The following is a 27,729-nucleotide window of genomic DNA, read 5'->3' as shown; positions in this document are numbered from 1 at the left end:
TCCCAGCTGCTTGCTCTTACAAAATCTGTAGGAACTTAACAAAACCAAGGCCTTTTCCTTTCTAACAAGGATGATTAAAATTGCATTCAACATTCAACATGCATTCAACAAAATTATTAGGGAAAATCCACATGTAAAATGGGATTTCATAAGCTGCACTTCATTAGGAAAGCAGCTAGAACAGCAGAGATGGGTCTGAACAACATGACCTAAACTAAAATGTCACCTCTTTATTCCACAGAACAAATCCCAGAACCAAACCCAGCTTTGAGAGACTTTCAAGCAGACTTTGAGGTTTGGTTCCCATATTACTGAAACGCAACATGTTTCTAAAATGAAATGTTTTTCTCTAAACAAAGCAACCAGAATTTGCATTTGACATTTACAATCCAGTATCAAGGAAGTGCATCATTGACATCACTCCTTTTAGCACCTCTTTAAATATCCTGGTTGAAGGACAAGCTCCACTTGCCACAGTGAGTCAACAGAACGGACTCAAGAAAATCCATACAGGATTTTATCTGACCAACACAAAACCAAAAAAACCCCTCTCTACATCCTTGTGGCTGGCCATGATTGATCCTGCCACATTATTACAAACAAAGCATTTGCTCCAAGCATTTGCTTGGGGAGTCTGGAGCATTTGGGGGAATCTGGAATGGGTAAATGCCACAGAACCTAATGGAAACTTTTAATGCAAAAAGGCCACAAGATCACATTATATTTCTTGGGTGAATTGGTTGCTTTTTCATCAGATCCATTTGTTCTCTCTTCTTAGGTCAGAAAATCAAGTCTATGGAGTTAAAGCAATGTCTAGTTCTGTCTGAATTGTTCTGGAGAAAGAAAGAAAAGTTGACAGCAGTGGACTAAGATTATAAGGCTCTCCCTAAACTATGGGCCACTCTTTCTGTTCAGTTCCACAAAGTCATTCCCCAGCCCAGTTATGCAATCACACAGTTACTTCATTTTTGGTCTTTGGTTACAGACTCGTTTCTTGAAGGCTGCCCAGAAAACCTGGCTGGGACTAAGGTAAATACAGAGAGAATGACTGACGAACTGAGCAAAGGAGGTCAGTTCAAGACCCAAGCTGAAAGTAGGCATGGAGAGAAGAGGAAGAGGAGAAAGAAAGGAGGCAAAACACTTACAAGTAAATATAAGGAAAGGTGAATGGATGTTCCTGCACCTCATGGGTAAGAAGGAACTTGTCCCCAGAAGGGTAAGATGGGCAGCCCACTTTTGCCACAGAGAAAAGGTGGGAGGAAGAACAAAGCTAGGACGGAAAGCCAAAGACAGAGCAGAGCACTTCTCCCATTGCTGGCAAGGAGGGCAGGGGGATGAAAAGAAGGAGCAGTGACTGCTGCTGCTGGAAAGGTGCACACTCCTGAACAACGGCCACAATCCCCAGCACACCAAACCCTCCCTTGGCAGCAGTGCCAGCAGGCAGTCAGCCTTTCTTCAGCATGAGCATAGGCAAAGTTTGCTGGTCTGTGTGTAAAAACCTTATTTTGCCTGTATTGAGAAAGAGTCCTTGAATGTAGAGAAGCTGTGAAAGAATTGCTGTCATCTGGCCTTGATTTCTCAAAAAATGTGGCCCTCTTCAATTTTGACACTCTCCTGGCAGCTCAGAGTAATTGGGATTTTGGCTCTCAGAGTGAGCAAAACCAACAGCAACCTTCAGCCTCCTGGAATGGGACCTCATCCGAAATGTGAAAGTTCCAAGTGATCATTGATAAAAACAACATGAGGACAGTGCTTTGTCAAGTAGGAATGAAACTGTGAACATGCCTAGCAATTTTGGTGAAAAAGGATTTTAGATGTCCTCTGAAGAACAGGCTTGAGAGAGGAAGAAAATTCTCTAGCTGTGAGATTACACCAATCTGCAGGAATATCAAAGGAAAGAACTGTGGATTAGGCAATTATCTCTTATTTCAAACCCTTAGCTTTCAGTTTCAAACTTGCAAATACATGCATTGGATTCCACTTTAAAAAAAAGAATCAAACTGAAGACAGCAGACCTTAGGGCAAACCTCTACTTTCAATACCCATTACAATTGATATATATGTTCTTTGTTGTCACCAAACTGCTAGAGAAGAATAGATTATATGGATCTTTAAGTATCTTGCATATCGACATTACTTTACCTCAGATATCTCCTGTTACTCAAAGGAGAAACTAGTTATGCCTACTGACACTGAGTCCTCCTCATACATCTACGAGATTTAGAACTGCAGCTGGAGTCTTGTCTCAGAACATTTTTTTCCTAGAAAAAATTATTACTCACATAAAATGTTATTGCACAATAAAGAAATGTTGCCAACCTCCCCCCCCCATATTTGAAAGTAGGACTGAGAAACATGAGAACAAGAACTTGCAGCTATATAGCCTAAAAGTGCAAGAGTAATAATAAGATCATAATGATAACTGACCTGTGATAACCAAATGGACAGATTCTACTTACAGCCAGAGCTGCCAACCTACCCTTTATGAAAAGGAAGGGATACATTCTGTACAAATTTCACTGCTTCTGTTCTGTGAAGTGATCCAAAAAATGACTACAGTTCACCAAATGGGAAAATAAATACAAGTCAAACATTAAAAATTGTAAACAAAAGAAAAGAATAAAAAAAGAATAATCCTTCACCAACTACTTATACTACTCCATGCTCCCTACTTGAAAAATAGCAGACAAATCCAAACAGGAGTCATCATTGCTGTATGAGAAGCAGTTAGGTCTTGTGACTAAGAAATGGACTCTGGGCCGGTTACAATCGGTAGCACAATTTAATGCATTCATAAAGAGAACAAGTACACGTACAGTTGTTGCAAGCATGGTCTCTCAGCAGGCTGGGAGGTGATTAGAGAAAGCTCTCAGAATGAGAGATGGAGGATGAAAGAGAGAGAGGGAAAGAGAAAAAGAGAGAGAGGGAGAATGAAACAGAGTTTGAGCTGCTGAGGTAAATATCTGATGCTGGAAACACACAGAGCGGAAAAAGCAATGACCCAAGAAAGTATGCACCTGATAATCTGAGTATAAAAGCTTGCAATCTGTGAAGAGCAGGAGAAGTTTCAGCGATTTTCCTTCCAATCCTCTGTGCACTCCTAAACTCTCAGCACCAGATCAAATTGTACAGAACACATTCACAGTCCTGGTCTCAGTTCTGTTTGCTATGACATGGTCTTTGTAAGGAAATATATAGCCTGTTGCCTGGAAGCTCTATCCTCAGAAGGGACCTGACCCTTTTCAGAGCAGGGAATGTGCACGCGGTGGGTAAAGCAGGGGACCTGGCTCCCTGTTTGTCACCTCTCAGTGACAAACCCGAAGGAGCTGCCCGCATCTTGGCAATTGCAGTGTGCTGTCCCTTTAAACGGGGCAGATTTGTTTTCATGTAAATTCAAGAGCTTATGAAAATCAAGTCGCTGTTCCTGCTGAGGGAGGGAGCAAATAAGGAACATAAGGAACATTAGCAACTTCAGAAGCTCAGGACTTGAGGTTCCTGTTACAGACCTTGTTGTGATTCTTTAACAGGTATTAGTTTTAAACAGACGTAGGATGGCATTTCAGGGTGTCACCTTACATCTGACAGTTCCTGGCCTGCAGCACCTGTTGTACGTTTCCCTTCCTCCAAAGCAGCTAAAAAGTTCTTGGTGTGTTCTGGATAGGGTTTTTAAAAGGGTTCAGTAACATTTTGATCTTTTCTGTCATTTTAGATTACATCCCCCTGTTAAAAATAAAAAGAATGGGAGCAGAATGTGTTAAGGCCTAGAAATTTTCCCAGTCTGGATTGGCATCAATTTTGGAATCTAATCTTCTTTTCTACATTTTGCTTACTGAATTGTCTGCATGACATTTTTAATGCTGGTCTCTGGGGCGAAATGCAGAGTTGTCTTTGGTGATCCCAGTTATTTGGAAAGTTCAGTGAACAATTAAATAGTGAATACATCTGTACTTTTAAAATTTACCTTGGATTTCTTTATCTAATAACTTCATTTTAAATGTGAATGGACTTTTGTGTGATGAACTTTCCTAGATAAACTTGAGGGACATTTTTTAACTCAATGGCTATTTGAAAAGGAAAATCTGAACTTTCTTATATTTTCTTGTGGAGAACTACCACGTAATTCAAAAATGACTACCTACCAACTGGGAGTTAAGCCAAAAAAACACCAAAGAATGAGATAAGAAACATTTAAAAGCCTTTTACATGTGAAAGGAATCTAATAGGAGAAACATAGTTTATCTAAGTATATAATTCTGGTCTTTACATTTGATGGCTGCTTGCTTAGAAATGTTCAGATTTATGAAGTTTGACACCACAACAAAACCACAAACTGTATTTTCCTACTGCCGAGAAAATACATCTAGTCTCTGCAGAGCCTCCACTGGCATTTTGAACCATATTAACATGTACTACATTAATATGTATAATAACATATTTGCATTAGTAATCATATATTAACTTTGTTCCGGTGCACTCGAACGCCTTTTGGAAAGTTCTGTTCCGTTCGTTAACAATAAGGTTTGCTTTTCGCCCTAGAGGCAGCTTCTTAAGCTTGCAACCACCAGGAATACGCTGCACTTATAGATATAGAAAGGAAAGAGATTATGCTTCTAAATAACTTTGTAACGGCAGGGAAATGTCACGGAACACCAGAAGAAGTTGCAAGAGTGCTAACCCCAAGCAGGGAAGAAAGGTTGCTCCCTCTTTTTGCTGGAAGCAAGGGCATCCTTCCCGCTTCTACAGCTAGTTCGTTTTTCACCGACGCAGCGCCCTTGCGTTATTTGACCTGTCTGGTTTTTCGATGGGAGCTGACGCGTCCGCTCGCTCGGAGGGGACTCCTGCCCGCTGCGCGGCATCATGCGGGAGGTCCCTCCGGCAGAGAGGAGCGCAGCGTTTGCTTCCTAGCAGAGCTCGCTAGTGTTCGCGCAGGGCCCAGCCAGCTCCAAGAGAAAGCGGGCGTCCTCCCGGGGGCTCCCCCGCACGTCGCTGAGGCCCCTGCCCACCCACACGCGGCTCTCCCACCGCCCGCCTGGCTGAGAAGCGACCGTTGGGCGGGGGCGGCCGTCGGGCGCGCGCCCCCCCCTGCGGCGGCCGTTGGGCGCGCGCGCCCTGCGCTCCGCCCGGCGCAGGCAGCGCCGCCGCGGCCGGGCCCCGCCGTACCTGCGAAGTCGGAGAGCGCCGCGATCTCCGCGCTGCACACGAGGATCACGCAGGGGAGGAGGCGGAGCAGCCGCCCGGGCTCTACCTGTCCGCGCCGTGGGTGCTGCCCCGCGTCCCCTTCCCTCATGGTGCGGGAGAGGGCAGCGGGGGCGGCTGGCAGCCCCGCCGCCTCACATGATGGAGCCGGCCCCGGCTGGCGGCGCGGCCACCTGCGGCCCGCCGGCCGCCCTCCGCCGCGGGGCACGGCCGGCTGCCCCAGGACCGCCCGGGCGGCGCAGGGGGCGGAGGAGGGGGCGGGCGGAGCGGCCCTGCCCGATGGCGCGGCCGCCGCGCAGCCACCCGCCGCGGCGGCGGCGGCGGGGGGGGGGTCGCGGCCGGGCGCCGCGGGGGAGCCTGCGAGGGCGGTGGCGGAGGGCAGAGGCTTCCCGGCGGCGCCGCGCCTGGCACTGCCCTCGGCGCGCATCGCGCCGGCCGGGCTGACTCAGTGCCGGCTGCACCTCGCCCGCCCTCCCCCGGCTCTCTCCACCCCCCTCCGGGCATTTCTGGGACCCAGCACCTCCCTCTTGGCTAATACACGTAGTCTCGTAGTCTCGCCTTCATGCCCTGTGCGTAGCACTTTCTTTCTTTTTTCTTTATTTCCCCCCCTTATTCCTGCTGCAGCTATGGCTGGAGGACCATCCCGGGCTAACACCCACCTCCTAATTCACATAACAACACTTCCCTTCTTCTTTTTTTCCCAAGATCAATGCAGAGCACTCCCTGTCACTCTTCTCCTCGCTGGCACTGAAGTGGTACCCCACAACACACAGCTTTCCTGCCTTCCCTCCTTCAGACCTCTGTGGCTCACATGCCAGGCCCTGACAGGCCTACTGCTCCAGCCTGGCAGGGCCACTGGCATTATAGACTGGCTCACAGGTCTGTGGGGGAAACCCAACCAATAGCTTTTCCTGGCAGGGCAAACTCCTTGAGTGAGGGATTTCAGCAGGCACAGAGCTGTGTCAAGAAATGGCCCTGACCCTTCCATGTTGCAAAAAAACCTTTCCCTTCTGCTGTTTTCTCTCCTCATGCCACCACCTTCTCCCAGCCCTTAGCTTTGTTCAAGGCCCATGTGCTTCAGCATAACCGAGTTTGATCGCTTAACCGAGTAGGATTGCTTAAAGCTTTCATCACAGGGTAAGAAAACATCTTGAAGCTACTGTGAGAGGGTTCAGGTTGTTACCTGAAATCTGTTTTGTAAGACTTAGAAGTAAACCAGTGCGAAGTTCAAATAAATTAGCTTTACAACCTGCCATGCTACCATCAAATTTCATTTCTAGCTCCTTTTAAGGTTTGGGAGAGCCATAATAGACCAGGACACTTATTCCCTTGTTCCTGTAAAAGCTGTCCTCAGGAAGGAGAACCTAGCAGCAATACTAGAAATGGGGCATGAAAGCGTCCTCTGCCCTGGGACTGTGCTTGCGTATAAGGTGGGTAGGGAGAACATCTGTCTGCTTACAGTCTGGCATGCATATTCACATTCATCTGCTTTCCCTTGAAATGACATAGGCGAATAGGTGGGAGACAATGGCATTAAATTCATCCCATTAAATCCATCCTTTTCCTCCTGCCCCAACTGAACTTGGATCAGATCCAGCTTTGAATTTCCTGACTTTGGCACCTCTTTCTGGAGGTTACACAGAACTTTGACCAGCTTGAATTTCATGTTTGATTCTGAATACACTTTCTTTCCTCACACTCTCCCTCTTCACACACAGGACAACAGTTGGGCAACACATATTATATTCATGCTTCTCTAGTCTTGGGCAGGTAAGGGCAAACCAGGTTTCACACAATCCTGCCTGAGATCAGCGACATTCCATCGAGTTTTACTGAACTCAGATAAATGGGATAAAAGATGCTGAAAAATAGGATAAAATGGAATACTCTGAAGTGTCTGCAAGTGCAAGAAGGGATGGGAAGAGGGTTTACTAGCTCTGTCAGGTGTGTGAAACCCTTCCTCTCAGCTGCTTCAGATAAGGACTGTTTACGCTGAACTGAACCAGCTACCTTGTGCCTTCTGGTTGTGGTATCGGAGAGAGAAATGTGGGAGTCTCCTGCCTACTGATTTTTTTTTTCTTAAACTGTCAGGCCATTTAATCTAATACTTCCTATAGTTGCTGTCACAGGCCAGCTCCACTGAAGGCAGAAATAAATGCCAAGGGAATGTTATAATTACCATATATTTTTACCTCTCCATAAAAGAAAGTATTTGGGGGCCATACTGTGGTGTTCTGAGAAAAAGACCTTAAATCCATCAGTGGCACAGGACTGAGCCTGGTATGCCATTTGGCACTATGCTGGTATAACCCAAAGGCAAAGGCAGTTTTCAAGTGGAGTGACTGAACTGGGAGAGGTTCAAAATGTTTAGGTAACCTCTAGGGTGGTGAGGCAGTGAAGGCTGAATAACAACAAAAAGAGGCAGTCAGATACTCCTGTGTATAGATACTTTCCTTTTAGGGAAACGTTCTTATGAAGGAAAGCACCTTATGGACATTGCACAACTAAAAAGGCATTGCCGTTTTTTCCCCTGAATGGGGGATTAAACACTAACCTAAAATCTGTAATTCCTGTATCCCCTTCTGCTGGTAGTGCTTAAGCAGTAAAGCTAGAGACAGCAGGATGAAACACTAAGGTAGAGAGAAAGGAATTATTTATCTTGATGTACAAAATGTGTTTCTGTGCCATAGCCATGAAAGCAGCTTCTACAAGCTGGCAATGCACAAGACAATGTAACTAATCCAGACATGTTCAGCATGTAGAATCACAGACTCTCTCAGCCTTGGTCTTCCCTTACAAGCGACTGAAGTGAGATCCATTTTTTTCCAAGGACAAAATGAGAGCCTACAAGTTAAAATCCAGGCTAGATATCATGTCTGCTTCAGTCAGTTTCTCTCTTTTGAACTTGGGGAGAAAAGAAATCATTTTATAGTATCAGAAATGCAGGAACTTTGTTGTTGCATGGAAGTTCTGCAAGAGCAAAGCAAAAATTTGAGCTCTTCATTTCTTTTTTCTCTGTTTTACTCATTTTCTCTGAACTTCAGCCAAACTGCCAATTTGAAACTCATATCATGGCTTAGTGTATGGAAACTCAAATAAAATTAGTGCTGTCAGTTAGAAAAGAAGCCAACAATGTGAAGTAATAGAAGCAAGTTGAGTCAGATGGCCTAAAGTTTTCTATCAGTAAAAAATTCCCAACTGGTTTGATAGCACGGCAGCAAAAAGATAGCATTTCTTGGACTGAACTTACCTTCATATCAAAATTTTTTTTTCACATAGATACAGTCATTTTCCAACCATACCTTCTGCCCCTTTTTCTTCCTCTTCCCTCCTCCCCTGCCAATTTATTGGGAGCTGAAATATTTCACTATTTTGTTTTTGTTCTCCTTTCCCAGAGTAGGGTTTTCAAGAAGTTCACTAATGCTCTTCTGGCTTTTTCGGGGGGAAAAAAATCTAAGCACAAACCCCCAGGATTTTCCCACATTTTAAAATGCTTTATATCCTTGCATTCGGACACAGATGAAATCTACAAGACAGTTCAAACTAGTGGGCTGCTATCCTCTCTCTGTTTCTATGGAAATGAATGTCAGACCAGCTAAAACAAAGCACATGCTTTACAGTAATCACTATATGGTGATTATTTAAAATAACATAGTACATTTTTCCTGATTCAGCCTCTATTTCTATGGCTACCAGAATGAAAACAGAGAAGTGTCTCTTGTATATGTCATTTGTAGATGTTTCTTGGATGCTGTAAGCTCTCACATGATGCTACAGATTTTAAGCTCTAACAAGATCTTCAAGTGTGCAGTAGTTTCACCTTGAGAAGACCAATTCTGCATGCTGTAGTTAGGAGACATTCTCACGGATGTAAGTGGAAGTTTGAAGGACTACAGAGTACAGGACTTAGCTCAACAGGTTTAAAAGTAGGGGAAATATTTGCTATGCTCTGCCATTTTTTTGACTCATCTGAGAGAGTGTAAAATGAGCTAACAAGTTCTGAGTTTTGTGGTCATAAGCTCTTTCCTGAATAGTCAGCTCCTGGCCTAACTAATCATAATGTCATAGTCATAGACACCCTGACCATTTCACAACAAAACAGTAAGATTTAACACATGAAGTTCATAAAACCAATCTCCTCCTATTTCGTTCCATCTGAATTCCACCTCAACTTCCTCACTGCATGCAGCAAAAAAGGTCACCCCTCCTCATCCTCCTTAGTGCTCTCAGTCTTACTGGCAGCTCTCTTGTATACAGATTATTTTTTTGTATCAGTACACCCAGCATGCTGGGCACTTGTACAGACATGAAGCAGGAGACGTGCATCATCCCACAGGGATAGATACCGCTGGAAAAGACAAAAAAGAAGACCTAAGGTGGAGGAGAAAAAAGGTCTTGGCTTTGTTGTCCATGCCCTCCTAAAGTACTGAAATTATATTCAATCACTTCCTGAAGTGTATCTTCAAAGATAAACTTCAAGAGAGTACATGTCTTGCCTCTTAGTTTAGGAAGGACATTAGGACAGAGCTGCTGAGTGGACCACATTCTTGGAAATCAGCCTGTTTACTTGTGAAAATGCATTATTATCGGCTTACGAGTCTGTCTTTTGGCTCGTTGTTGTCACTGTTTTTCTTTTAATATGTATTTAGGCTAAGATTTTCCACACTTACTAATAATTTTATGTACTTGAAATACTAGACAGTGGCCTCTTAATGCCACTTTGATTCTGCTCCCACTGAAGTCACTCACAAAGCTCCCACTGATTTCAGTGTCACAGAGTCAATGTCAAAACACTGAAATACCAGTGGCTTTTCCAAAAGCCTTGGAATATGAAGCCTCAAGGTCTCTTAAGTTAGGCACACAAAGCCTAAAGCATGCAAAATTGGGAGCGCTTCTGAAAATACTAGCCCTAATCAATAGCTAATCAGTGCCAGTTAAGTGCTCAGTATTTTTGAGATCCAGATCGCATAGTATCTCAATCTAAGAATTCAAAGATTAAAAGCAAATAGCAGAAATCTGAAAATAATGGTGCATAGTTTGTAAATGTTTCTTTCTCCCTCAGGACTGTAAGGGTTCAATGGTAATTTCTGAAGAGATGCTTAGTGTCTGTGGTTAAACTAAATCAGGCTTAATGGTGATTGACTATTATTGCATGTATAGAAGGTGGGAAGGATTTCAGTACACATGGGAGCTATCCTTTTTCCTCCTCTGGATATAACTAACCTAGAGTGCCAAAGGTCCCCCTCTGTACATTGAACTAAAGGGCTTATTCAGTATATCACAAGCAGATATCAATAGCCGCTTTCAGCTTATACCTCCTCCAGCTCTTCCCAGACTGCTCACTGTCCTTCCCGCTCTTCTGTCCTCTTCCTCTCTTGTCTGATCTTTCCATCCGTCTTCAGCACCTGGGCAAGCAGCCTGATTCCCAACTCAGAATGAGTCCTGGCTCAAAAGCCTAGTGCTAATGCACGTCCGTGCTGCTGACGCCGCAGCCGCGTTGGGTCCTTTGATATTGATATGGCTCTAGTGTAATGGTAGGGAAGATAAACTGTCATTAGTCAGGTTTTAAAATGCACTCCTTTAGCTATTCAGAAAAGTGCTGCTCCAGTTAAAATAGCTAAGAGACTTGGAGGAGGAGGGGTCATTTTGTTTTTTGTCATTGAGAGCGAAAGAAGTAGTGATTTATCTAAATTGCTGTAGCTGCTTATGCCAGAAAGGCATTGGCATTACAAGGCAGTTTCAGTAGGGTTACTCCCTCAGTCCAACCTACCCGCTCACTTCCTGAGTCTACTTGTGCATCACGCAGACCCCATGCCCAGGCCAGTGTTTCCAAACTTCTCTAATTCAGGCCTTACAAATGTCTGTATCTTCAGCATGCGAGTTGGCACTGAGCTGGATCAGTGGAAAGGTAGGAGGAGTGTGAGGTGCAGTGCATTTGGACAAGTGATGGGGAAAGGGTTATGGTGTTGGGCTGTGTTGGGAATATTGTCTTCTTGTGAGGCTGTGTTGAGGAAGTGGTCCTGACACTTAGCCCATCTTTCAGCAGCATCCACCATCTCTCCCTCTGTGATCCCGTGCCTCAGATGTGGTAGGTCAAACACTGAAAGATGTGATGAACAGCTGTATCTCACATGTCAGATTTGCATGAACTTGAAATTTTGTGAGAAACTGAAGGAAACCTTTCTATGAAATAATTCTCTGTGAACTAGGAAAGAATATTGAAATCAGTGTTTTTAAAGATGGGGTATCTGCTGAAATTAGGTCCCTCAAAATGCTTCCTATAATTATTTCACATGTTAGATGAAGTCCATTTATTTAAAAATTTATGATATGAAACTGCTACATTTCTTACATGCTCTAGAGCAAACTAGTGTGGGTTCAGAGATTGTGTGTGTCCATTAAGTGGTGCCACCACTGAAAGCAGTAGCAGTGCAGGGGTACTGTGACTGGCAGGAGCAGCCCCTGGGTCTGCTAAACCAACCATCAGTGGTTTTAAAGATAAAGCCTGGGTTGGGGTTTGTATGGGTTTCATAGCCATATTGAGGTGTGGGTCTAGCAGCTGTCCCACTCATAGGGACAGTCACTCATTTGTAGTGTGAGGGTGCAGACCAGCAGATCAGCCTACTAAGGTTCACCATGAGAGGTTGGGAAATGATAGAAGTTAATATCAACAGACTTAAGCTTGAGGGCTGGCATAGCAAGCATCACCAACCTATGACTAAAGGCTAGAGATAAGGGTTGCGTGAGTGGGACAGAAGAGTTCACGGCTGAAACCAGAAGGCAGAGCTTGGTGAGGCTAGTGGGCAAGAACTGGCCTAACATACCAAAATAGATCTTGTCTTCAGGATTGCATGGGTCAGGATCCTAGAGCTAGGAATAATGTTAAAGTTGGGGAGGCAAAGGCAGATTAGTCAGGACTGCAGTGCAAAGACTGGATTGTTACTAGAAATGCTGTTCAAGCCAGTGAAGACTTCTGAGGAAGGGCTGATGCAGGAAAGGGTCACTTGGCCTGGTTAATTCTGTATCTGGAACTATTTGTTGAACCAGGACTGGAGCTAAGGTTCATGCTCTTGGGAGGAGGAATTGGGAGGAGGAATTGGCAAGAATCAAAAACAGGAGCCTATTTCAATTTGCTGAAAACTGAGGCAGCTCAGAAATTAATACTTGACTCATTCACTGCTTACATCTGTTGAACCTGCAGGTACAATGGAGCAGAGGAACTTGGTCTTAGCCTGAAGTCTCATTCTCTGAGTGGGCCTCCACAAATGGAGCCTATCAGAAAACAGACTGAGGGAGAAAAATTGTCATAGATGTGACAGAGAAAGAAAAGGACACAGGCTCAAAGTAAGGCAAGAAGACGGAAATAATATGTTTGAAATGAAACTAACAGTTAACTGGGTCTTCCTTCATCAAAGCCTATGACAGCTATTCAGGCAGAGAGGGGAGAGAATAACTGAATTTAAAGTTGAAATTAAAGTTACTTTTGCTAGCATTTTACGGTGATATTTTTCATCCTAGATATTCTATGGAATATGGTATGAGGATAGCGATCAGGCTTGTCAGTCTGACAACTGTGGCTTTCACTTGGAAGATATTTCCAGTATGTGTGCTTTGAGCCTTCTAAAAGCTGTGTTAAATAATGTTTCTTTCCCATTACATCAGCTTTGGCCTTCCTTTTATCCCCTCAAAAAATGAAAAACAAAAACCAAACAACAATCTTTTCTTGAGAGGAATCCATCTATCTTGTGTGTGGTGTGTCCACAAAATTTTCTGGAATTGCAAATGTATTTTTATGTCTGCATACTTTCAATTCACTCAGAACAAAACTCTAAGGTGAAATAAATGATTCTCGCCATCCAGAACAACCCATCATTAATGTTTTATGGAAGAATTGAGCAATCTGTCCCTTCGCATAGAGGTTGCTATATTATGCTGAATTCCAAATGAAACTATTATCAAAAACAAGCATAAAAATAGTTGAAACCTACTGAGTCAAAATTTAAAGATTTCTGAAAGTGTCATAAATGATGAGCAGAGTCTAAATGGAGTATGACATAACTAGCAGCACTAAGATGCTTTCTGAGCCTTGTTTTTCTAAGTTAATTTTAAAAAGCCCTTGTATCTACTGTCTAACAGTTCATATTTTCTTTCATGTTACCCCTTTTCCCAGTCCAATGCTCTCTTTTTCTCTTATCCTTTTGTGCCTCCTTACTTCACGTTCTCTCATTTTACTCCACTGTCTGTTCTCAAAATACTGCAGCATCTTCTATCAACATTAAAGCATTTGTCCACCCTAAATCCTATAATGGCTGTTAATGTTGCCCTCTTCTGGACCACTTTTTTTTAGCAGCATTAATTGATGTCATGAAAAACATAAAATAGGTAAATGTTGCTTTTATTTGTTACTTGTAAATAGGAAAAACTGTCAATTTTGGATAGAACTGTGACTTGATTTTCATTTTCTCTTATTGACCTAATATGACAGTCTCCTTGATTTCCCACTTACTCTTTCAACTATTGGTGTTTAAGATCTAACGGTTTTTTGGAACAGGATGTTTTTTTTCCCCTTCATATTACTATGCTTCTGGAATAGCCATGCTTTTATTGAAAGCAAAACCAAAGCTCTGGTTTCAGTTTATGTCTAAAGAAAAATAAATTTGGTCACCTTAAATAATGTCTCACAGGCTGACAGACTGTACCAGTACACCGGTACAGTGTCTTATTATTATATATTTGTGATCGTTAGTGTTTATATAAGGTATTTTAACTACACAAGTTTGAAAATGTAATAAGAACAAGCCTGTTAACTGGTAATCAGCTTATGATTATTGTTTTTGCAAATGACAACCTTTTTACCTTTTCACTAGCATCTTAGGAAGCTCTCATCACACTGCTTCCTGACACCCTGTGCTTCTCCCTTCCACTCCAAAGTTTCTGTCTCCTCAGCTCAGCTTCAGTCCAATGAAACAGTGACACCAGCAGGGACAAAAACCTCCTTGGTCTTAGGAGTGGTGATTGAAGACAGACTGCTACAAGTGCCCTTAAGGTCTGCTTTCAGCAGCCCCCTGCACCTGAAACTTTCACCGTTCAGCTGTACCAGTCATGACTGCGGCTGTGCTTCAAACGAGGGGACCAAAGTATCCTGAAAGAGAAGGGGGAGGAGGGAAAGATGCAATTAACTTGAACACCTTTTTGTCAGCTTGAGCAGCGATTGTGCTTACAAACCCTAACAAATGCATACGTGTATTATGCAAAGTATAGGCTATGTTTTTATGCATGCGCATGCGCACACACACACCTGTAGTATCTTTGCTATTTGCCCTGTGGGACTGAGTACCCTGTTGGAGCTGAACGAGGCGGCTGTATGACAAGCAATAACCGGTCACAGGAGGCAGTTTCTGACAGGGAGGCATCAGCTGAAACGCATGACAAGGGTTGGGAGGGCAATGACAGGAGCCGTATCATCAGCAAAAGCTAGTGCTTTTTTTGTGCGAGGGCTGCCCAGGCAGAGCTGCTAAGGGACAGCGGTCTGAACGAGCCCTAGACGAGAGGGGGAAGCAGAGGCAGGAGGAGGAGCAGAAAGGCCAGGAAAGCTCAGAGAGCGGCTACCGGGAGGAACTAGCAAAGCTGCCAGTACGTTACACAAGCGGCCGCGCTCGCCTGCGCCGCAGCAAGGGCTCGGAGGCCTCGTCCGGAGAGGCGCACCGGAACAGCGGGCTGCCCTTCCCGCCGGGAGCTGCGGCCAGCAGGGCCGGCGCCCGCGTCCCCCACCCCCGGCCCGCGGCAGCGCCGCCGCTGCTTCCTGCCGGAGCGCCGCCACTGCCGCTTCCGGGGCCGGCGGCAGCGCCATGGCGGCAAAGCGCCGAAGCCAGCCTGCGCCCGGCTTGGAGGCGGCGGCTAAGCGAGCCCGCGGCGAGGAGGGGGAGTTCAGCGGCGCCCGCTTCAAGGCCCTGCTGCGCGACCCTGCGGCTGCCGGGAAGGGTGAGAGGCCAGCGGGGCCGGGCGGCCGTTGGCGCGCGGGCGGCCGTTGACATGCGGGCAGCGCGGCCGTTGGCGCGGGGCGGCCCGCGTGCCCTTTGCCGAGGTCCGGGGCCGGCGTCGCCTTTGCCGCTCGCCGTTTGGTACGCGGGTGTGCTTGTGTCAGGCGGGGGAGGTACCTGAGGTTAAAACGTGCTCTCTTGGCTCTGCCGGCAGAGCAGGGGCTGAGTAGTCTCCCCAAGGAGCCACGGACATCTGCTGTCTCAAGAAGCAATATAATGCAGTTAATTGTTTTTGTACTGCAGCACACATTGCTTCGTTAAGGTCTGGGCCGTTCCAGGACACGTGTCCCATACTCCAAACTGAATGGTTCACATGCCAGTCCTGACTCATCTCCTGCAAAGTGCCTGGGAGGCTGTTCTTTAGTATATCATATGCAAAGTATTTTTCAGATAAAACTCTTTTATTGCAGGTCTAGAAACATTCATCTCTATAGCTAAGACATTGCCATCTGCTGAAATATATGATGTCGTGGAGGGTTACATAAAAATTTCAGTGGAGTGTGCAGAAATTTTCAAACTTCTGGATGGAGAAAGAAAGCCTGAAAGTGAAGTAAGTTGTCTATGAGTATTATACTTTCATGACTGGCACAGTGTGCACTGACTGGGAAATGAACTGTGAAATAAACCCTCTGTAGAATAAATAATTCTGGGAATTCAGTATGGCTTTTTACTGGAGTCACAGTGGTAGAAGCATTTTGTCAAGTGGGAGGTGACCTTCCCACTTGCAAGGATGCAAGGATGCGAGGATGTGACTGTATTTGGTGATATGCATGACAAGTAGACCTGCTAAAATCAAGCTGTTTAGGCTCTTTAAATGTTATCAAAAGACCAGCTATAAAATAAGAAGTAGAAATATAGCTATGCAAAACAAAAATAAATCTAGTGAAAATAGTTTTTAGATAATTGGATATTTCATTGAAACATCAGTATTTGTCAGAAGCCACTGGTAAATTTGACATTGTTTTTCTGATCTGAGGTGGACACAATTCCTTCCTCCTCAAAATATGATGAGTAAATTTAAGAATTAAAAAAATATTCTCACAAAGATGTTCTGTGGCAGCATTATTAATTTAAAGTTTTTTACAATATACAATTTGATAGTGTCTTTTTTAACTTCCGCTTGTCAGTCTTTGCATTATGTTAGCATTTCTGTTTATGTAATAACAGCTTGCATCATGTTAAAATAAATACTTTCTGTAAGATTCATTTACCGATAAAGGTAATAGTTGTAATAAACAGTGTCCCAGCACTGCATGGGTTCTGGGTTCAGCTAGAACTTCAGTGCAAGACTGGAACTACATAATTGGCTCAGATACTCTTTTCCTAGCACGTTTCATTGTGCACTTGCTAACAGTTCTGGCTTACAGCATTGGCTCAATAGGCCTAGGACTTGGCCTTCAGCTTGAAAAGGGCCTTCAGGATCCGTCAACCTGTGCTAAGATTTGCACTACATTCGGTTTCTATATCTCCAGTAATGGCTGTTGTGCATATGCAGATAAATCATGCATGTGCAGTAGGTCTCAAGTCACTTATGAAGTAGGGCCCTTTTTTCATTTAGTTTATTTGTCCAGGATTGTAGACATCTTCAGTTAGCATGGAGGCATGGGCCTCCAACTGAGGATGATGACCCTCTCTACTACTCAGTTTCATCAGTTTGACAACTGAAAAGAAAGAGAAGCCAGCTGCCCTTCCGTAGGTCTCTAGTCTTCTGTATAATGTATGTGTGGGATCATTGTCGAAGAAGCACTCCCAGAACTAGCCCTGTTGAAGAGAAAGCATTAATTTGGGAGAGAATTCAAAGGTTAACTTTATCTTCATATTTGGAAGCTTTCCTCTTGTATTAGGTTTACTCTTTTTTAATGAAGCTTGTTATTGTTTGCTCTGTTGTATCTATGTCTGATATTTGGAGTTAATAAAATAAGATATATTTCTAAATTGTACAGATGCTATTAATCTTTCAAGCTCTGGAAGCCATCTTACTGAGGACAGCAAGTGACCTCTCCCATTTTTCTGTTGTGGGCATGAACATAGTCAAGAAGTTGATTCATACCTACATGAGATTGGTTTATGCTGCTTTATATTCTGAAAATCACAGGTAAGTCCTCTCCATACTGTTGCAGAGAATCCCTCTTATTATGGTGGTATATCTGAATGGGATCTCTGCTTCGGTCATATTGCTTTCTTACAAAATTTTCCATGAACAAAACATGATGGACAGATTCCAAAACCTTTAGAGGGTAGTGGCTGTTCAGATGAGGCAGGTCTGCAGATTTGTACCTGGTGGCCCTGTCATGTTTCTATTGAACTAAATGACAAACTCCCACTGAAGTTGGGAGTTCTTCATTTTTGGCACTTTTCTTGTTTTATAGATAAAATCAATATCCAGTCTCTCACTACAGCTTAATTTTTGGGAAGAATATAAATGTGTGTTCCCTTTTCCCTTCTTCCTCTCCCCTCCTTCCCGGTCACTGCTATCACAGCCTCATTTTTTTTTTCCAGTTTTTCAGGCAAAATCTCACAGAGGTCAGTGAGCAGGAATTGAGTATACAGCTAGAATCAAAGCTGAGTATGGATTTTAAGATTTAGTTCGATGACAAACACATGGTTCCTGTGCTGCATTCTTCAACTGGAAAAAAAATCATTCAGCTAAAACAAAAACAATGCAGTCTTAATGTGGCCTACACTATGCATGTCCTTAAGTTTCAACTGTAGCTCCTAGGACCTGCTTATGGCAGTAAAGTTAATCGAAGTGTGTTAAGTGTTTGAGAACTGGGGCCTCAATCTGTGAAATATGTCTGTAAAAATAGGCTGATTACAAGTAAGACCAAAGTTCCTTGTGAACAATAAATAATGTGTGTTTGGCCTACATCCGTATTGTGCTGGAAATTAAAATGGTTGGTTGCATGTTCAAACCTCCTATCAGTTGCAGCCAGAGCTTTGTGCACCCAGGGGTACTTGCCTAATTGCTCTACTAATTTCTCATGTTGGGACCGACTCAGAGAACTGCTTGACGCGTGAGAGCCTTAAAGGCGAGGATGGATGATGAATGTGGAATGGGATAATTTCTTTTACAGGAAAGACATCGGTCTTCATGTTTTAATCGCTTGCAAGGGTTGTTTGCATAACTGTCATTCTGGAAATAAACTGTTTTCTTCTGCTTTTCGTTTTAGGATGAGCCGAGTATGTCTTACCCTGTTGTCAGCAATGGTGGCCCAGGGGCCAGATTCAGCAAGGGATGTGTATAGCCATTTTGATTTCAATAATAAGTTTCTGCCTGGATTAGTGAAAAAAAGAGATAAGAAGGTAAATTAAGTGGGTGTCCACAGGTGTAATATGAAATGCTATGCCTTTGCTCCATCAGTTTTCTTCTGCTAAGTATTTAAAACTAAGCTGTTGACAAAGTGTCTTTGCTGCATTTTCATCTGCAAAAACTTGTCCACCTCTTCCTTCCTGTCCTGTATCAGGTTGAAATGTGTCTGTTTCTAATTGGCAGCAGAACTCATCTATGGTGCAAGGGCTTCCCATCTGCTCACATAGGAAATCCCCAGGGGATATTTCTGAGTGACTGCAGTAGTGGGAGAGCTGGCCTGCACCCTCCAGGTACAGCTTGTTTCATTTTCCAACCTGTGCTGATCTTTCTCATCCTGTCAGGGTGTAGAGCTCCTCAGGATAACTGTATTTTCACGTTCCTTTGTAGAGTTGCTGTGTAACAGCAAGCGGCCATGTCTGTTTCTAATAAGGTGGTGGGGAAATATAAATGATATGGCTTCTGTGGGCTACTTGGCAGTCCTTTCTATGTCTCAAACTGAATGAAGGTGATGGTGAATTTCTAAAAACTGTTCAGTGATTATGTGAAGAAATCAGCCTTCATTCCAATGCACAGATTACAGTTCAGTCACACTGGAATAAGTGAAGGTTCTGCAAGTGTTTCAATGGAGAGAGGATTTTGCTTAGTATTAGTACACTCTGAGTTATTGCTTTTGAAAATATAAACAGAGTTTAAAACTCTCTTGGCAGAACTTCTTAAGGAGGATATGTGAGTGAGTAGAAAAAGTCACTCCTCTTTTTCCAAAATGAACTTTATTTCTTGTTTTCTTCCTATTTGCTAAGAATAATCAGGGGTGACCTGAGCTGATGTTTAAGAAGAATGTTTACATTTCATTCTAAATACAAGTGTATATTAAATCCACTATCATTTTCAATGCTGATACATTGTTTCTCATTTTTAGTCAGAGTCCATTAAGCTTCTGGTTGTGTAAGAGCAAAGGAAAGATTTAATATACTGAGTTATTTAAAGATGACTTGCAGAATAAATGTATACATTTATGTTGGGTTTGTGCCAGCTGTGGTGACAAATGAGTTTGTTAAAGGTGGTTTTAGGGAGAAAAGTGTTTGTTTTGTTTTTTTTTCTTCTACCTGATCTCCCCCCCCCCAATATATATAAAAATAAATAATCTGGGGAATGTGAAATTTCATGTTTTTTTGACCTTGCTGCAGAAGCAATCTTTGGCAGTACCTCTTAAATTTAAGGGCTGGGATATAGACTCTTTTGACCACATGCTTATTAGATATGCAAGTAAGTTAGATACAAGAGAAAGAGCTTCAAACACTGAAGATCCTGCTTTTGCTCAGCTTTCACTAAAATGATCATGTCACAAGTGACTATCAGAGCTGAATTTTTAATACAAAAAATCAAGTCCAAACTTACAGCAAAATCTAATTCCTTTTTCTTTATCTCTTCTTTCCACCCTTTAACAAGTCACCTTTGCCTTATGTTTAGCCCCCTCCAGTACTATTTTGGGGCAATTTTTACGTACAGCTTAATTTTCCACAATAAATACTGAGAAATTATAGATCACGTTCATTGCCTACAATCTTCTTCCAAGCAAAGGTTTCATTGGCTACAGTGTGCCTGAATTTGTGGTTTCCTAACATAGACCAAAAAACAACCCTTCAAAAAAGGGCTTTCTTGGTTGCATGATCCAGGTAGCTCCATGAGCAGTGATAGCTGAAGAAAGGTGTGATGCACTGCAACCCAAAGATGGCAGTGAGTGTCTGGGATCCTCTATACTGGCAGTGCTCTGGAAGCCTATGTAATAAGAAGTTGCAGCAGCACTTCACATTCCCGTTCTTGAGCATTTTTTTGAATTGACCAATGTACTAAGCAGTGCAGAGTTAAGAATTTCAGTGATTTGTGTACAAGGATTTGGCATGGAACTAGTGTTAACATTTTCTTCTTAATTTATAGCCTAGCTAAGCTATTGAGAAATGAGTGAACTAGGATACCTTCCTATTTGATGTTAAGATTAATAAACTATGATCTGATTCATTTAAGAAGCTTTTCAAAGGAATATACTGTAGATGTGTTGTACATGTAGAGGAAAAAAAATCTCTACATGGTTATATGTAACATGCTTGTGAAAGTTGTTTAATGTATCTGTTTATAATGGTAATCAATTGCTGCAATCAATTTGCTGTTGTGTACAATCTGTATGCTAGCAGTGCCTTTTATCTTTCCTTCAGGGAAGACCCGATGTCCGTATGGCCTACATTCAGTTTGCTCTCTCCTTCTTAATCGCTGGTGACAATGCAATCTTGATACAAGTGCTGGAATTAAAAGGTATTTCACAATTTCTTGTACATATGTTTTTTTTTAAGGCAGAATCTTTTAAAGATGATAGTAAATATAAGCTAATTAAAAATGTGAACCAGTTAAAAAAACACTAATAAGCACATTTCAACAAAAGCTTTAGACTTCTTGAATATTTTAGTGTTTGTCTTTTCTGCTAAAGAATAACATTTGCTATCTGCAAAAACATTGCAAAAAAATAGAAAGCCTGTGGTGATACAGATCCAAAAATGTTAAACATAATATAACTTTGAGGCCACAGAATCAGTAAGCAGGAAAAATTTCATGGCCTCCAAACTTGCTCATGATACTGTAATAGTGGACATGTTGCTTTGGAAAAAATAGTGTTGAAGACCATGCATACTTTAGCTCCCTATCTTGTCCTCACGCAGAAGGACTGCCCAGCCGCCTTTAGTCCCTTAGGCTTTTTTTTGTGCATGATTCAAAAGACCAATGGAATGTCTTTTGCATCTTTTATGGAGGCATTACATAGGAGTGTTGTACAAGAGTATGTTTTACCCATGTGTTCCTAGAAAATGGAGTCAAGCTGACAAAAAGGAGAGTCCAGAAAGTCAGATCTTTTGTACGCTTGATTGAATATTTGATTCCTTATTTGCTGAAGTTAATGTCAAACTTCTATTGACGTCGGTGATTTGAAATCTATTGGTGATGTTTCTCAGCTTGTGAATTTTGACACTTGCTGAGGTCCTTGAAAAATGCAGAAAAGATCTAGAAGTACGTAAAGTCCTGCTAGCTGGCAGCAATTCATTTCTTCCATGATGAAGTAGTGACAGTAGGCCATTATTATTGACTTTTATTGTTTATGCCACTCTGGTAGCTGCTAACTTCATTTAATTGCTGGCAATAGTTAGTTCTTTCAGAACAGGGAATGCCAGTGTACACCTGGGCCCCATCAGCACAGCTGGTTTTCATTATCTTGACCTAGACAAGCTGAAGTGCTCCAACTTTGGGATGTACAGGTGCGCCACAAGGCAATGCATAAAGTTGGGGGTTACACCTCCAAAACATTTGAAAAGCATGCAGTGAAAGAGTTCTGAGCCCTTCTAGGAAGGATAGTCATTTACTTCAAGTTTAAATACCGCTTAGCAGATTGGGGCCTGAAATGCATTTGAAGTTGACAGGCACTGTTGCAGTAAGTATTAATAACTGAGTTGGGAAATTTGCTAGTTGCAGTGAAAGTAGGTTTGGCAGCAGTACTTGTTCATCACTGTAGTTACAGACACATCATCTTTCTGAACTCTGATTGCAGCCTTTTAGTTCATCTTTTAATATAACAGCAAGGTAAATAATATGACATTGAAGAGAAATGGGTATGAATTCCCTGAAGCATTTTAGTGTGAAAATAGCTTTCACATCTTCACATCTTCACATAATGTTTGAAATGTGTTCTTAGATTTCATTCCAGATATTCTTCGTTCTGGAATAAAGGAAGATAAAGTATCTACTGTCAATCTTCTACTTTCCACGTTGAAAACTAAGGTACAATATGCCTTTGAAATGGCTTTGTCTATTTTCCTTGCTGCTGGAAACAGCTTTGCCATAGCTTCTCGTAAAATATACAACTTTTAAAGATGTTGGCACTGTGCTGCTGCTGAAAGTTTGTCAGTGTTTCCATTACTGATGATATTTGTTTGTGGTTGATAGCTTGGCCATAATACTGTTTCAGCACTGAGTCTGTAATGTTTTTCTAATGCCCACTCTTAAATGAAATCATTGCATAGCTTGTACTTGGATGCTAATTTCAGCTCATCGTTAGTGTGTGGTGTCCACACATTCCTATTGTCTCATGGGTTGTGATTGCATCCGTTCTGAGCCTGAAGGTCAAAAAGACTGGAGTCTTCTTGTTGCTTTCAGTGACAATAGGGTTGGTCCTTCAGCGTATGTGCTCCATGTTTAACTGGAGAGGTCCTAGATTAGTTAGCTCTGAACTAGGTAATGAATACACAGTCTAATTTCCACAAGCAAGAGAATTTTGTGTGCTTTTTGTATGGGGACTCCTGCTTGAAATGAGTTTCCAGGAGTTACCTATTTGCAGTTGAAGGGTGTGCAGTACTGTTCCCCAACCAGTCTTGGCAAGGCTTCCTTGACAGCCGCATGCTGTGCTCCTGTTTAGCTGGTCCTTGGACTTGTTTACAGTTAGGACTGCCAATCTTTTGTTGCAGGAGATAAATGCAGTCAAAGGTATTTCTTGATGGGGTGAAGGAAAGGGGAATTTTTTAAATAAAATTGTTTTCTGAATGAAAAAAAATCTTCCAGAAAAGTTGTTGTAAGAAAGAAAGGGTACATTCTACCTGCTGTCAACAAGTACTGTTGGAGAGATAAGTCTGCTCCTCTTTGAAGCTGTTTTTTATGGTTCTTGCATAGTAGAGGAGATAGGTGGTATAGCAGGGTTAAGACAGAAAGTCTGAAGGCAAAATGCTGAAAGGCAGGAGAATTGATTCAATCTCTGTCTGCATTTTCTGTGCTCTGTCGTTCGTTAGCTTCTGAGCATGGCTATGCCTCTCTCACTGTGAGGCACTGGCTTACTGCTGCTGCAAGCACAGCAACCGCACCAGTGGTTTGTTTTTATTTCTATCAAAATGTTTTTCTGAATGTTTTTTAGTTCAAGTGTGTACAATTTCTTGAATCTATGTTTTGAATTATTGTAGCAACATTGCACAAGCTGTTGAATGACCAATTGAAAGCATGAGGAAAAAATAGTTTCAAATTATAAAGTGGGTGTAATCAGAAGAACTTATCTCAGACCCAGGCTTTTCACAACTGACAATCTTAAGCCAAAATTATTATTATTTTTTTTTTTTACTGCAATAAGCTTAAAAAGAGGGGAAAAAAAGCTAGTATTGAAATGTAAAATATATCTCCTTGAAACTTTGTTTTCTAAATGAAGCTTTTCCCACATAGGAATCCTATATCGTATGGTGTTTTATGAACACGAATTTTGTGAATTGATGAAACTGTAACATTATTACATGACTTCCTCATGTTAGCAAAGAAATTCTGAATTTAGAAAAATGAGGACAGGAAACACTGTAGGAGAAAGAACATTGGTGGATTTGCTTTGTTTTTCAGTGCTTGCTTTTGCAATGTTAGTGTTGTATTGACGCTGTCTTCTTGGTTACACTGTCATTTTTGTGTTGTGGCTAGTAATTTTTGATGATTAGTCTGGAAAATATGATTTTATGAAACATATATTCTAAAGATGTCATCTGTAACCCTTCCAAATTCTTTTGACCTGCATATAGAAAAAACACTTCATCTGTTCACATTCTGCTTAACCTAAACTCATTGTTCTAAAACATGTAGATATATCATTGGAGTTGTGAGTGAGATTCTGTCCAACAGGCTTTATATATCTATCTAGAGTTTCCAGTTGTCACAGAAACACCTGTTCCACCTGTTTGCTGGTTCGTTTGGTTATCAGCTTTTGCCAGCTTATTCCACTGGGTCTTGTTTCCCCTTCCTTCAAACTTTATATTTAGCAAGTTCCACCATCTCTACCAGTAGGTTCTGGGATACTTGTCTGAAATTTCTGTGGTTGTGCTACCTTAAACTACCTTAAATATGCTCTATGCTCTTTGGTCCAAGCTGAGAGTCTGTCTTGTTCAGCACATGCAGTATTTGCAGAAATTGGTTCAGAGTCCCTTGGCTTCAACCAGGTCAAGAGGGAGCATGATGGTAAGAAAGACACGCTGAAAAGAGAGGCAGAAACTTCCGTCTGCTGTAGTGAGGAGAGGGAGCTGTATGTGTACAAGAAGAGCAAAGTGTGGTGCTGATATACCATTTTTTTCTGTTTTGTGATGATCTGCAATAAATAGAAGTGTTCCTGTCTCATTGTTTTCAGGTGGTTCAAAATAAAAGTATCACCAAGACCCAGAAGGTGCGTTTTTTTACTGCAGAAGTGTTGAATCACATAGCTTCTCTTTACCGTTGGAATGGGATTACCGATGTCAGCACTGAGGATTTCAAGGTCTGGTAACTTGTTTCTTCATAACTCCTAGTCCTTTTTGTTTTTTCTTTCTTCTGCACCCCACAGGTTTTGGAAAAGCTCATCTGAGACTAGAGTAATTGGGGAGCTCAAGAAGAGGGTTCTGCAAAGACTACTTAACAAGAAACCTTGACTTCTTGCTGCTTCTTGCCATTTGAGGAAGAGGGGTTGTTTCCCTTTCCTGATTGCCTGAACTGTAGTGCTGATCTGTTAAGGAGAAATGAGGGTCTTGGTGGGAGTACCATAATCTGCTGCTTGGACACATTTGTCTCTCTATAGGAAAATGTAATGGGAGCAGTGTTCTTACCACATGCCTCATTTCCATCCTGGAGACTGATCTGCTGTGAGAGCTAAATTCCCAAGATGGTGTCCGGCATTTTAAGTTTGCATAGTCTGACAGGTTTTCAGGGTTTCTAAGGATTGATCTATTCTTGATTCTGCTGGTCCATGAAATTACATTCCTGAAATCATAGGTGAGGCAAGGATCAGGGCCTCAGAGTTGGTGTGTGTTAGTACTGTATTGTTTCTGCTGAAGGTGTTTTGGCATCTACTCTTCATAAGTAGGTTGCTTTATTTTTTTAATCTTCTAATCCTTTTTTTTCTCTTCTTGATTGTGGGAACATTGGAAGCATGCTTGTAAGCCTGATGCAAAGCAGTGGAAAGTCTTCCTGTACTTCCACTGGATTTTTGCATTGATTAGCCCTTGCTTTTTAGAAGCCCAACCATTCTTCATCAAAAATTCTAACGCTGAAGAGCTGCCTTGTACTTCCTCTGCTGGATGTTTATGCCTACTTCACTCCTATTCTGAGATATTGTAAACACCTGCTGGAGGAGTTCTGTCTCTAGCAGGTGACTGTTTAGAGCTCTGCAGATCTATGACCCTATTCATAAGCATGCATTTCAGTTTGGAGTAATTTTAAATTCTTGTAATTCCACGTAGTCCCTATGAGCCATATTGTTCATGGTTTCCCAACAAAAATTGCTGAGGGCCTTTTCATTCATAGGAGTCTTGAATTGTGTTGGATGTAAAAGGTGAATGTAATCTGGATTTACTTTTATTTTCCTCCATTTTTGCTTGACAGAGATTTTGGTCCCTTCCATTTTTGTATCATGACTGTGATAGCATTCATGGCCCACTCCCTTTTGCTGAAGTGCTGGCATATTCAGTGTGTTGTTAGCTATCCATTTTTCGGGCCCTGTGTTAAAGTTGTTCCATCTTCTGCCAAATCGGCCCAAAGAACAAACAATCTTTGTTTTACATGCTTTGTGCTGAAGGATTCAGTGATTTTTTTTTTTTCTTTCTGAACTTTCTTGCTCTGGATCTGGGCTGTAGGGTTGAAAGTTGGATATTTCAGATTTGGTTTTAGATCCTAGCCTTTGAAGTCCCAGGATGGCCTTGCCTCCATTTGTGTAAATGATACATCACTACTTTTCTTTAGCTTTGCTTTTTTTCTGTCTTGATCTACCTGGGTTCTTACCAGAAAGCCCTAGATCAGTAATGTCTTGTTGAAAGTAAATACATACCTGAATTTGGGGGGGGGGGTTTGCTTTCCTTGAAACAAAGAGTATTGTAATATTTAATGTGTTTAATACAGAAACTGAGATTTACTGTGTTCATCTGAACAAAAGCCAAATTATCCTCTAGTATTTCTGTATAAAAGTAGTTTCATAAAATTTAGAGAAAAGTGAAATTGATGTAAGATTTTCTTTCGTGGTATTGAAAATTGTATGTCTTTCTGATTCCTTTTGGGTTTTATAGGTAACGCAAGGTTCTGAAGAGGTGGGAAAGGTCATGGTACGAGAACTTGTTCATAATTTCTTAATGGACATCTGCTGCTCTCTGAAACATGGCATAACTTTCTATGATCCCAGTCTTGGAACTTCTGGCAGGTAAGTGGCCAATCAGCTGTGCTAGGTTTGTGCTAGAAACAAAAGAAACCTTTCCAGTCATCTTGTCTGCCCTTCCAGGCCTTTGCAAGTAACTTTGCTTCTATCTCAAAAACTTGTGGCAAAAGAGAGAAATATATTGATTAAATTTCTTTTTGTATTTCTTCTATTTTATCTTCCCAAGATCAGGCTATTAGGTCTCCTTATGTGTCTGTACTGTAGTAGGCAGAGTTCTCTGCTCTATTCGTAGGGGCCTAGAGGGAGTGGTTGCGTTCCTCTGAGCCATCCCCATGAACAACTGAATAGACACCAAGTCTGTTATTGTAAGGTGTGATCTTTGGACCATGGACTTTTAATGTGAGCGTAAAGAAACAAAGCTGTAATGTAAACCAGAGCACAGTTAAGTATCTAGTGTAATGTACATTTTGTAGAACTATAGACAGTTTATCCCAGATTTTGATAGAATGTCACCATTGATTTCTGTAATGCCAGAACACCTAATGTGGATACATCTATTGGCCCTACAGTTTCCATTGGCTAACCAGTTAAAATATGTGTGCACTCAGATTGTGACTGATTGGTAAAATTTTAGCTCTTGTAATGCCATGGAGGGATTCTCTTAAGGTGATCTTATGCTTCGTCAGTTGGGCAATGAAGACGTTAGGTGGTAGTAGCAGGTACTAATATTAAGTGGTACTAGAACAGGATGTTTCTTGCTTTGAGCAAAATTTTAACCAGTATTGTTCTGGTATTGGCAGTATTCTCGCTTTGTTTAGAGACATACGGAAGAAACCTTAAAAAATGAGACTGAAAGACCACAGAAAATACTTCCCAGTTCAGTATTAAGCTGTAATTCAATGTTTTCAGCTTTGTGAAGTTTGTTTCAGAATATTTTTTGAACATTTTGGTGATGTTCCCTTTTAATTATTGTTTGTCATGCAGAAAACCTGCAGCTAAATTGAGGTCTTATT

The 27,729-nt window shown here is 42.0% G+C and overlaps 2 protein-coding genes across 5 annotated transcripts in view; one reads left to right on the top strand and one right to left on the bottom strand.

Annotated features, from left to right (window-relative positions):
• EVA1C (eva-1 homolog C) overlaps positions 1 to 5,661 on the bottom strand; it is a 40,845-nt gene extending 35,184 nt beyond the window's left edge. For both annotated transcript variants that reach the window (XM_026103618.2, XM_064524212.1), the window contains exon 1: positions 5,161 to 5,661. In XM_026103618.2, coding sequence (XP_025959403.2) covers positions 5,161 to 5,623 — 463 coding nt within the window. In that variant the 5' untranslated portion in view covers positions 5,624 to 5,661. The remainder of the gene's footprint in view (positions 1 to 5,160) is intronic.
• A 9,263-nt stretch (positions 5,662 to 14,924) lies between these two features.
• URB1 (URB1 ribosome biogenesis homolog) overlaps positions 14,925 to 27,729 on the top strand; it is a 58,514-nt gene continuing 45,709 nt past the window's right edge. For all 3 annotated transcript variants that reach the window (XM_026103582.2, XM_064524200.1, XM_064524189.1), the window contains exons 1-8: positions 14,925 to 15,177; positions 15,647 to 15,786; positions 17,180 to 17,331; positions 18,407 to 18,539; positions 20,760 to 20,856; positions 22,280 to 22,365; positions 24,728 to 24,853; positions 26,631 to 26,761. In XM_026103582.2, coding sequence (XP_025959367.2) covers positions 15,045 to 15,177; positions 15,647 to 15,786; positions 17,180 to 17,331; positions 18,407 to 18,539; positions 20,760 to 20,856; positions 22,280 to 22,365; positions 24,728 to 24,853; positions 26,631 to 26,761 — 998 coding nt within the window. In that variant the 5' untranslated portion in view covers positions 14,925 to 15,044. The remainder of the gene's footprint in view (positions 15,178 to 15,646; positions 15,787 to 17,179; positions 17,332 to 18,406; positions 18,540 to 20,759; positions 20,857 to 22,279; positions 22,366 to 24,727; positions 24,854 to 26,630; positions 26,762 to 27,729) is intronic.

The sequence above is a fragment of the Dromaius novaehollandiae genome, chromosome 1, assembly GCF_036370855.1.
Source record: "Dromaius novaehollandiae isolate bDroNov1 chromosome 1, bDroNov1.hap1, whole genome shotgun sequence".
Classification (NCBI taxonomy): domain Eukaryota; kingdom Metazoa; phylum Chordata; class Aves; order Casuariiformes; family Dromaiidae; genus Dromaius; species Dromaius novaehollandiae.
The sequence above is the reverse complement of the archived record's forward strand: the minus strand, read 5'-3'. Positions and strand labels throughout refer to the sequence as shown.